Source organism: Lepus europaeus, chromosome 9, assembly GCF_033115175.1.
Source record: "Lepus europaeus isolate LE1 chromosome 9, mLepTim1.pri, whole genome shotgun sequence".
NCBI lineage: Eukaryota > Metazoa > Chordata > Mammalia > Lagomorpha > Leporidae > Lepus > Lepus europaeus.
Window position 1 is genome coordinate 9,635,012 of NC_084835.1, and position 11,451 is coordinate 9,646,462.

The 11,451-nt window shown below is 56.9% G+C and overlaps 1 protein-coding gene across 2 annotated transcripts; it reads right to left on the minus strand.

Annotated features, from left to right (window-relative positions):
* Window positions 1-2,989: 2,989 nt before the first annotated feature.
* MKRN2OS (MKRN2 opposite strand) lies at window positions 2,990-10,300 on the minus strand. 2 transcript variants are annotated; one of them, XM_062200080.1, is made up of 4 exons: window positions 9,956-10,300; window positions 5,905-5,954; window positions 4,867-5,029; window positions 2,990-3,580 (listed from the first exon to the last, which is right to left on the minus strand). In XM_062200080.1, the coding sequence occupies exons 1-4, from the start codon at window positions 10,171-10,173 to the stop codon at window positions 3,268-3,270; spliced, it is 744 nt and encodes a 247-aa protein (XP_062056064.1). In that variant the 5' UTR covers window positions 10,174-10,300; the 3' UTR covers window positions 2,990-3,267. The 2 variants fall into 2 exon arrangements, with proteins under 2 accessions (XP_062056064.1, XP_062056066.1); XM_062200082.1 differs by lacking the exon at window positions 5,905-5,954 and having other exon boundaries at window positions 9,956-10,128.
* Between the last annotated feature and the right edge of the window lie 1,151 nt (window positions 10,301-11,451).

Here is an 11,451-nt window from a genome sequence, read left to right on the forward strand (position 1 = left end):
ACAGGCACCACGGGATGTTGCCGGCCCTTGTTTCTAAAATGGGGCTGATTGCAACACCAACCCCATCTTGTGGTCCTGGGAGAAAAAAAGAACTCAAAGTACCTGACCCCAGACAGAGCCGCCCCTCCCTCGCTGGAGGAGAGAGCAAACCCACCCAGCTGACCAGAGCTGAGAAGACACAGTGCCGGTCTCTGCCTTGCGCAGTTTGGGTCGAGAGCTGATGTAGGGCCAGTGCCGTGGCTCAACAGGCTAATCCTCCGCCTTGGGGTGCCGGCACACCGGGTTCTAGTCGCGGTCGGGGCACCGGATTCTGTCCCGGTTGCCCCTCTTCCAGGCCAGCTCTCTGCTGTGGCCAGGGAGTGCAGTGGAGGATGGCCCAAGTGCTTGGGCCCTGCACCCCATGGGAGACCAGGAGAAGCACTTGGCTCCTGCCTTTGGATCAGCGTGGTACGCTGGCCGCAGCGCGCCGGCCACAGCGGCCATTGGAGGGTGAACCAACGGCAAAGGAAGACCTTTCTCTCTGTCTCTCTCTCACTGTCCACTCTGCCTGTCCAAAAAAAAAAGAGCTGATGCAGGCCTTGAAGTAGGCCGACCAGGTGGCAAAGGTGGGCGCTGTGGGGTGGGTGTGCCAGAGACGGCTGGGCCCGGGAGCAGCTGAGTGAACTCCATCCTGGGCAGGTCACTGGCAGAGGTGGGTTGGAGCTGGCAGGTCGCAGTCTGCAGGATGTTTGAGACCCTGGGCGGGAAGAAGTTCCCTTGTTTGTGTGCCCTTGGCTGAGGGCGGGGCAGTCGAGAGCTCCCTGGTTTGTAGACAGGCTCGCAGGCCAGCACACCCAGCCACCCACCCGCCCACCGTGGGAGCCTCATGTCTGCTCCCTCCTCTCCCGCAGGAAGGCACAGTTACTGATAGGGATGCGCTGTGAAAACGCTTCCATCCACAGAGAGTGCCGGCCGCTGCTACGGCGTGGCTGAGCTCAGGACCCTACCAGGTGCATTTATCTGTGTATTAAAATCACACCCCATAAGTGTGCGTGGTTGTTGGCGGCAACAGACCAGGAAGCCGTGTCGGGGTGGGCATTCGGCCTAGTGGTGGGGACAGGTTAGTGCCAGAGTTACCTGGGTTCCATGCCTGGCTCTGCTTCTGATGGCAACTTCCCACTAATGCAGGCTCTGGGAGGTAGCCGTGGTGGGGGGCCTGGATTAGGTTCCCATTCACTGTTTAAGCCCCCAGCCTGGGGCCATCACAGGCATTTGGAGATGAACCAGCACACGGGAGTGCTCTCTGTTTCCCTGTGTCTCTCAAAACATTTAAAAATGGCAAGTGCAAGCCCAGCAGGTCACATGCTGAGTGAAGCCATGCATGTGTTTGTGTGAGTGTCCAAGACCGGCAAGTCCTCGTGGAGAGGAAGGGGCATAGCTGGGCAGGTCGGGAGTCTGAAGCCATGGACACGTCGGGGGCCAGAGAGGGTGAGTGCGAACTTTTAAAAAATTTATTTTTACTTTCTCAGAGTCAGACAAAAATCTTCCATCACCGTTCACTCCCCCAAATGCCTGAAAGCCCAGGTCAGCCCAGCCCGAAGCCAGGAGGGACCTCCTACCTGAGCCCGCACCGCCCCTCCCAGGTGTGCATTAGCAGGGCCGGAGCCAGGCGTCGACCCTGGTGCTTCAGGGTGGGACGTGGACATCTGAACCGCGAGGCTCAATGCCTGCGCCCTCCCATAAATGCTGACTTCCCCGTACTGGAACTGAGGTCCATTTCTACAAGTGAAATCTTGTAACCTGCTGATTTATCTTAAAGATTTGATTTTTTTGTTAAGAACTGGAAGTGTTAAAAGTGTGTTTGCCATCTAGTGAAATAGGGAAGCCTCACTTAGGAATCTGATCTAGATGCCGGCGCTGTGGTGCAGCCGGCTTCATCTGCCAGGTGGAACGCCCACACCCCACAGTGCAGGTGCCTGGGATGGAGTCCTGGCTCCACCCACGACTCCACCTTCCTGCTAACCTGGGAAGCAGCAAGTGAGGGCTGAGGAAGCTGGGTCCCTGCCATCCTCTGAGTTCCAGCGAATTCCACCGAGGCCCCTGGCGTCAGCCTGGCTGTTGCAGGCATTTGGAGAGTGACAAGGCAGATGAGATCTGTCTTTCAAACACTTTTTTTTTTTTTTTAAGATAAATTTACTTGAAAAGCATAGTGACAGAAAGAGTGAGATCTTCCATCTACTGGTTGAGTTTCCAAATATCTGCAACAGCTGGGACCAGACCAGGGACCAAAGCCAGGAGTCAAGGACTCTATCCAGATCTCTGTGTGGGCGAGGACCCGACTACTTGGACAGTCATTTGCCACCTCCCGGGCACGTGAGCAGGAAGCTGGATTGGAGGTGGAGCAGCCAGGACCTGAATCAGGCACTCTGATACGGATGGCAGCATTGCAAGAGGCAGCTCAACATATGGCGTCCCAGTGCCCACCCCGCAAATCAGTTTAGAGAAGAACAGAACAGCCCTTTCCTTGTGTGCTTCTGGAATTCTACATTTCCAGCAGGCAAAAGATGGAGCGAAAATAAGAGGACAGGCTGGTGTTTTGCTGGTTTGAGCCACTGCTAATCCCGTTTGTGTCTAAGGGCTCAGAAGAGAGGAGAGGCCCTTTCCTGCCAGGGTCCTGAGGCGGCTGTGTCTCGTGCGGCCTTTGCTGTTGTGGACGTCACGGCTACCTCGTGCCTGTTCAGTGAGAACAGCGAGGGAGGTGCTCCCTCCCCCTCGCTCACTTTGCTGTCTTCAGAGCCCCGATTTCCGTGGCAGTGGATTCTCAGCCTTCAAAACCCAACCCCTATTGTACTTTCATTGCTATGCATTTAATTTGTTAGGACCCAGGGCAGGCTTCATTAACTTTATAAATTCTTGTGCTACAGTAAACTGGATATGTTTCAAGCAAACCCAGGATATGCTTCAAGCAAAACCAGACTCTTTTTTTTTTTTTTAAGATTGATTTCTTTATTTGAAAGTCAGTTACAGAGAAAGAGGGAGAGACAGAGAGCTTCCATCTTCTGGGTCACTCCCCAGTGGGCTGGGCCAGACTGAGACCAAGTGCTCCCTCTGGGTCTCCTACACGGGTGCAGGGGTCCAAGCACTTGGGCCATCTTTGGATGCTTTTCCCAGGCCATCAGCAGAGAGCTGGATTGGAAGTGGAGCAGCCAGGACACGAACTGGCTGCCCATACGGATGCCAGCGTCGCTGACAGTGGCCTTACCCGCTACACCCCCAAAACCAGGCTCTTTACTCATCACAGTTAAATGCATGTAGAGATCCATGCTCCTGAGCAGAGCTGGTGGCCCCCTGCCCGTGCACCCAGTGCTCAGCATCTCCTGCAGGCGGGCTGGCGCCTCGGTCAGGACAGTCGACCACGCAGAAGCCGCGCTCTGCTATGGCCCGGTGGAGTGCGATGTACTTGGAAGCCAGCCTCGTCCTGGGGAGCACGTACTTCTCCGTGAACCCGCTCTTGTCCAGCGGCTGTCTGCCCTCCGTGGCCAGGACGCAGTTGATGAAGGTGAGGGCGTAGCTGTAGCAGTTGTGCTGCTCCTCGTCATACCTTGCAAGACAAGGGCGTCACCAGGAGAGGCCCGGGCGCCGGCCCTGGCACTGCCCAAGGACTGGGCAAAGGAGTCGGGAACCTCGGCAGCGCGCAGGGCCTCTGCAAACTTGGCCACGCGCATGCCGTTCTGGGGCGACGGCGGCCTAGGCCATCTCCACTTGGTCCTTCTTGTCAGCAGGGGTGGGCTACCCCTGGTGTTGAGGGCGGCCATTCAGTTGCATGTCAGCTACCAATCTGAGGGACTTGATTTCCATGAAATTCCAGATTTCAGAGGTGGGATTCCTTCATCTAAGTTTTCTGATACCTGCAGAGTCTAAACTCCCGTCAAGGGAAGCGTGACAGCAATCTATCCATCTCTGACAGCTGAGGGAGTGGGAGCTGAGAAATTAGCTTTAAAATTGCCAGCCCTTGCTGTTGCGTAGCGGGTTAAGCTGCCACTTACAGTGCCGGCATCGCATCTTGGCACCCATTCGAGTCCCAGCTGCTCCACGTCTGATCCAGCGCCCTGCTAATGCAACTGGGAAAGCAGCAGAAGATGGCTGGTTGGGCCCCGTGGGTGACCCAGAAGAAGCTCCTGGCTCCTGGCTTTGGATCGGCTCAACTTCTGCTGTTGCAGGCCAACACCTGCAAACTCTCCCTCTCTCCTCTCCCTCTCTGTAACTCTTTAAAAAAATTTTTTTGCCAACCCTAGAAAATGGAGCTTTCCTTATTTTTACAGCTTGGACACTAGTTTCAACTTTTGTTTGTTTTAAATAACTTTTTTTTGGCATTTATTTATTTCTTTGAAATGGAGAGAGAGAGAGAGAGAGAGAGCTTTCATCCACTGGTTCACTCCCCAAATGGCTGCAATGGACAGAGCTGAGCTATTCAGGAGCCAGGAGCTTCCTCTCATTTGGGTGCAGGGGCCCAAGGACTTGGGCCATCTTTTACTGCTTTCCCAGACCATAGCAGAGAGCTGGATCGGAAGTGGAGCAGCCAGGACATGAACGGGCACCCATATGGGATGCCTCACTGCAGATGGTGGCTTTACCTGCTACGCCACAGCACCAGCCCCTACGTTTGTTTTAAGGGACTGTGCCATGGTGAGTGTTGCTGATACGTGTACAAACACCCAGTTGTACATGGGCTGGTCCTTTCACTTCACCACAGAGATGCTGACCCCTCTGCAGGGAACCCAGAGAGGCCCCGCCTCTGTCTCAGTTGTCTTACTGGCACTAGTGTCTCGGTTTGGGCTGTGGCCAGCAGTGGCCAGTGAGTGCGGCTGCGGGGAGTCTCTGTAGTACCTGTGCGGCAGCCAGGCCCCCGAGGTGGAGAAGTCCTCCAGGTACTTGTCCCACTGGTCCATCAGCCCAAACATGTTGGGCTGCAGTAAGGGGACGGCCAGACTCTGCTCCCACCCGGCTTCGTCCCGCTGGACGCCATGCAGACTGTAATTGTACACAACACCTGCAAACCAGACCACAGTCGTGCAGAGGCTGAAGGTAAAATACACACGAAACACCCCTGCCCCGTGAAAGGGGCGTCCAGAAGTGCCAGCAAGCACCGTGAGCCCTTCCCATGGTGTAACCGAGAGAGATCCACGGACAGGGGCAGGTGAGAGATTCTAGAATGATCCAGGAAGCAGCCCCCAGCCTCCTGAGATACTGATTCAGCTTCAGGAGGGGCTCATGCAGACGCAGCCCCCACGCCCACCCCGTTATCCACCTGCTGTGAAGGTGCCCACCTGACACAGAACGACAGGTGCCAGCACACTCCTCTCCAATCCTGCTGTTGGAGCTATTTGCAAACCCTCTACCTTGTTTGCTTGCGTCAGCAGTGCACCCCAGTGATAGACTGGTGGGAGGGGCCAGCACTCAGCTGGCGTTAACATGCCTGCCCCCACCCCAGGTGCTGGAGTGCACCCTGGGCACACACTGCAGGTGACCGGTTGCTCAAGCACCCAGGGCCCCAGCACCCATGTGGGAGACCTGGATTAAATTGCCCAGGCCCAGCCCCAGCCGCTGCAGACATTGGATGAGTGGAGTGGTTGGGAGCTCTGTGTCTCTCCCTCTTTGAAAACAAATGAGTGGTAAATCTGACTCTTAGGTAAATCTGAGTTCAGAGCCCAGCTCTTGATTTCTGCACCCACCCCGTCTCTCCTTCCAGGGGTCCAGGAAGGCCGCACTCTGTCGCCTCGTTCTCACCTCAGGCTTGGTGGGGGAACAGCGTGCCCGGCTCCCTGTGCAGCTCTAAGCCCCCTCAGGGCACAGGGGCCCCCATCCTGTCCTCCCCCTGGGTTCTGTGGGGTTTTTGAAGCCACAGCGAGGGTGAAAGGCACTCACCGTTGGTGTTGGTCACCCCCACGTGCAGATCAGACCTGCCGTCGTACTCCCTGAGAGGAACAAGCGTGGTTGAAGAGCGGAGACCTGCAGTGGCGGTGCACTCGGGCCCCACTCCTGCCGCGGCCTCACCTGGCCGGCAGCTGCAGCCCCGTTTGAACACTGCTGAGTGACGCGCACAGCTGAGGGCGCTGTCCAAGGAGCTCTTCTGACCCCTCCTCCTGGGCTTCCACCCTGGGGCCAGGATCCAGAAGGCAGCTCGGGAGGCCTCCTGGGCCCCCCTCCTCTTCCCTGACAGCCCCCTCCCTGGGATTACTCCCTCCAGACCGTCCCTGAGGGGCCGGCGCTGGGGCAGAGTAGGTTAAGCCTCTGCCTGCAGCACCTGCACCCATATTAAAGTCCCAGCCGCTCCAGTTCCAATCCAGCTCCCTGCTAATGGCCTGGGGAGGCAGTGGAAGATGGCCCAATCCTTAGGCCCCTGCACCCACGTGGGAGACATGGAAGAAGCTTCTGGCTTCATCCTGGACCAGACCTGGCTGCTGCAGTTATTTGGGGAGTGAACCAGTGGATGGAAGACCCCTCTCCCTCTCCCTCTCCCCCCTCCCCACTCTCCCTCTCCCTCTCCCTCTAACTCTGCCTCTCAAATAAATAAATCTAAAAAAAAAAAAAAAAAAGTCCATGAAACAAATTCTGCATAACAATCTCGTACAATCCCAGGCCATCACTCACCATCTTGGGGACGTGGGAAAGCCATCCCCCCTCCACCCTTGGCTTCCCTTCTGTAGAATGGGGGTGTCAGCAGACACCCAACAAGCTGGTATAAAGTAATATAAAGTATGTCCCTGCTGGATCTGCTCACGGGGTCAGATGAGTCAGAGACATGTTTAAACTCCAGCTCCAGAGTCCCTCCTACTTTTTTTTTTAATGTATTTATTTATTCGAGAGACAGACTGACAGAAACAAAGTGCTCCCACATGCTGTTTATTCTCCAAATGCCTGTGTCCGCGAGATTTATACCAGGCCAAAGGTAGCAACTAGTAATTGAGTCCAGGCCTCCAGGTGGGTGACAGGAACCCATCACTGCTGCTGGGGTGGGGGTGGGGGTGGGGTGGGGGCCAATTAGCAGGAAGCTGGAGCCGGGAGCCGAGCCGGGACTGGAACCCAGGCACTGCAGGGTGGGATGCGATGGTGTCCGCTGCCCAAAGCCCACCTGCCACTTTGAGAGGTGGCCTTTAAATAACGAAGCTCCTTTCTCAGACCAGAGATCTTAAAAGGAGTCTCAGCCTTAATATGGCCGAGCCACAGGCGGCTGCCCGGCTGCTTTCTGTGTGACCCCCACCCCCACCCAGTTCAGAGGCTGAGCCGGGGGCTCCCCTCCTTTCCTTCCATCATGTGTCCATCACATATTCACTGGGCATGCGGGGCCAGTGACGCACAGGGAGCCAGATGAGGTCTTTACCCACCTGCAGTTAGCTAATTTCCAGAAACGACTTTTTTTTTTTTTTTTTTTTACCAGTTTTTAATAGACTACTAAGTTGTGAATAGTGGGGGTAAGGGGTGGAATGTGGTGGGGCAGGGCCATGTATTTCTCCTTTGCACAAATTAGCAAAGGCAGCCCCTCTTCCTGCCGCTCTGCACCGGGGAAAACACTTGGCGAGTGGAGTGCCAGCTGACCGTGAGTGCCCACCACGGCTCGGCCAGGAGCCTCTGCAGTCTCCAGCCTGCACAGCCGGAGGTGGAAACCCTGAGGGAGCCTGACCTAGTTAGACGAGAACCTTGGCGATCCCGTTACATCACTGTTGGTTCTCCTCAGCCACGTAGGTAAAGCCGAGAGCGAGCTGTGACAGTCAGAACCAGGGGCTTGGGAATTCGGGTGAGTGGGGAGGAAAGGGTCTGGAAGTTGGCCTCAGAGGGCCTGGGAGGGGGACAGGGAGCTCCCTTGAGATTTCTGCAGACCCTGCTGTGAGCACCAGAGCGGGGGTGGGGGGGGCACCAAAGCACCCAGCCTGTCTCAGCAGCAGCACTTCCCCTCTGCAGGTGCCGAGTAAGACAGGCCTGTCAGCATCACCCCTCCCCCACCCTAGAGGAAGGCGGGGGAGCCGGCATGGGAGATACAGGAGGGGGAAAATGCAACCCTTCCGGAGCCCACGGCCAGGATAACGACCCACCCTGGGATGATGGCATTAACCCATCCGTGAGGACATTGAGAGGTGGGAGGTCACTTTTTTTTTTTTCCTTAAGATTTACTTAATTATTTTTGAAAGAGTTACAGAGACATCTTCCATCTATTGGTTCACTCCCCAGATGGCCACAACAGCCAGTACTGGGCCAGGCCAAAGCCAAGTGCTTCTTCCAGGTCTCCCACTTGGGTGGCAGAGGCCCAAGCACTTGGGCCATCCTCTGCTGCTTTCCCAGGCCATAGCAGGGAGCTGGATTGGAAATGGAGCAGCCGGGACCCCAACTGGTGCCCATATGTGATGCAGGCATCACAGGTGGCAGCTTTACCTGCCACGCCACAACGCGGGCCCGGAAGTTCACCTGGTACAGGCCCCACCTGTGCACTGAGGATTTCGTCTCTCACACGTGAGCTCTGAGGACACACTGAAGCCACAGCTCCTGGCCAGGCTCAGCACAACAAAGTGGATGAAAGCCAGCGATAAAGGGAAGACGTTGAAAGAACAAACGTCCGATGAACAGACAGGAGTGACTGCAGGCTCCTCATGCGACTGTGCAAGCCACAGACCCTGGAAACACACCCTTAACGAACAGAGAGAAAAGACACTCAGCCGAGTCCTTTACTCAGAGCGTGGACTGACGATGGGAAGCAGAGGCCAGCGTGTGTCACGGTGGATTCAGCTTCCATCTGTGACGCGGGCATCTCATGTGGGTACCAGTCCCACCTGCTCCACTTCCGATCCAGCTCCCTGCTGATGTGTCTGGGAAGGCAGCAGAAGGTGGCCCAAGTGCTAGGGTCCCTGCCACCCATGAGGGAGACCCTGATGGAGCTCCTGACTCCTGGCTTCAGCCTGGCCCAGCCACTGCCATTGTGGCCATTTGGGAAATGAACCAGCAGAAAGAAGATCTCTCTCTCTCTCTCTCTCTCTCTCTCTCTCTCTCTGCCTTTTAAATAAGTAAATGGATAAATATTTTTTTAAGCTGCTTGCTGACAACCGGTGTGAAGTCCTGCCTGTGGAGAGCAGGCTGAGACTGTCCACTGTGACGTCACACAGAGCTTCTCCGTGGGCGTTTGTTCCGGCGACCAGCGTTACCGGAAACAAATTCTGAACTTTGAACACTAGCGTCAGAAGCTGTGGGACTGCACAGTTAAGGACCCCGAGTCAGCACAAAGCAGGGCTCCTAGGAAGCAGCCCGGGCTATATGGCCCCGGTGCAGGTGGCCTGAACCCCACAGGACAAGCTTGTGGCGCCCCTGAGACCTGGTGCCCGGACACCTGGGCCCCCCGCAGGCTGTGAGGGGGACATGGGGTCCTGGAGCTGCTTAGAACTGGGGCTGTGTGATGCCCGGCGCCTGCCCTGGCCCGCCCTTGTCATCTCAGACAACACAGACAGGAGCAGGGACAGGCAGCGGGGGCAGGAGTGGCCAGTCCAGCTCCCTCTGCCCACTCCTAGCCGTTTCTCTGGGTTCCTGAATCATTCGTCCCGAGAGCCACGGGAAACAGGCCTAGAGCCCACTTTAATATCACCCCCTTAGGCTGTGCTCCCTGAGTGACCGCAGGTGGCGCCTGTCCACCCGCGGGTCGCTCCCCAGCTCGCCTCCTGACACCTGCGTTTCTCTCTCGCGGTCCTACCACGGGCTGCGTGCGAGGGAGCTGCAGAAGCCCACGGAACGTAGAATAACAAGATAGCAGCTTACTTCCGTGCCGCGTTTTCAGAAAACACATTGTCCGTGAGTTTGCGAAGAGCCCGCCCAGCCCTGCCCTCCAGGGATGCCTTCGGGCCAAAGCGGCCAGCCGTGCAGAGCGACCCCGGGCGTCACCCTGCAGGGAGCCGGCGACGGGCCACCCGCGCAGCCGAGCACTGCCCGCGCCCCGTACCTAAGAAACGAGCCCCGCGTCGGCCTGAGCAGGAACGAGCACTTCTCCCGGTGCCCGTCGGTAAACGGGTTAGAGACGCGGACGGGGGCTTCCTCCAGCTTCCGCGAGCCCACGTCCTGCAGGCACAGGGGGCAGCGGCGGGGCACGCCGAAGCTGTAGATGCATTTCCCGCAGTGGCTGACTTTAATCAAAGCCCTGCCGGCTTCCGCTCCGTGCATGGCGCTTCCTCTTCTCCCCGCAAACGCGCACCTGGCTAACCCGATCGGCCGTGACGTCACCCTGATTGACAGCCTCACGGCCGAAGCAGACAGGTGAACGGCTAACCAGGACGCCCCACAAACTGGTTTCCAAGCGTGCCTCTTCGCAGGGCTCCCGCGCGTCCCCAAGTCCCCGGCTCCCGTGGGCCGTTTCTCAGCTCCACCCCTCCTGGGACCCTGTCCTTGGATCGCCCGCTTGGTTTCATTTCTCCCAGTAACCTGTGGGAGCTCGGGGTTGGAGGGTGGCCTTTATTCTCGAATTACTTTGTTTTTGCACCAATACGTGACGTCTCCCTTCTAGGCTGCTGCATACAGTAGAAGTCACTTAGCACAATTAGAAACAAGAGTGGCGGCTGCCGTCGGCTGAGGCGGTTTCTGGGCCCGGGGGTCTGTGCTGGCTGTTAACCCGGCTGATGACGCGGGAATGTTCTGTCCGTGAGCATGCATCATGCTGTGCAGCCTCCTGCATGCACTGTGCTATTTTCGATTGTAAAGCAGTTTTCCGCAGTTGCCAGGGAGGTATGGAGAGGGGACCGCCCCCTGTTTCCCACTCCGGGAGGAGAAGACCTGCGGGAACGAAGTGCATGTTCTAACCCGTGCTGCTCCGTCCCCACCTCGCCGCGCCGGTGTGGACCCTCCTTGCCGAGAATGCTACGGAGGGCTGCAGTGCGGCTGCTGCTGAGGCCCCAGCATCGCCTGAAGTCCCAGCGCTGAGCAGCTGTGTGTATGGGGCACGCAGAGTCGGCGAGGGCCCGCCGCAAAGGTTAGTTGCTTCCTGATTGTGATTGTATAGAGAGCAGAAGGCAGGGGCCTGCATCCCGTATCAGGGTGCCTGGCACTGGGTCCAAACTCCACTTGCAACCCAGCACCCTGCTAATGCACCTTGGAAGGCAGTATATGATGGCCCAGGTGCTTGGGTCCCCGCCACCCACCCAGGGGATCCTGATCCAGTTCCAGGCTCTTGGCTTTGGCCTGGCCTCACCCAACCTGTTTCAGGCATTTGGGGAGTGAACAAGCAGATGAAAGATCTTCCGCTGCTACTCTGCCTTCCAAATAAACAAATCAATTACCTAATTAAATAAATAGATCTTTTTAAAAATACATAAATTATAGTACAGCAAAATGCAAGAAAATACATCTTCAGTGTTAGGAGATGAGAAAAGTCAGTCACAGGGCCAGGAGAGAGGCTGGCGGTCACGGCAAGGAAACTGCCCGTGCCTCAGTGCACACAGAGGGGTC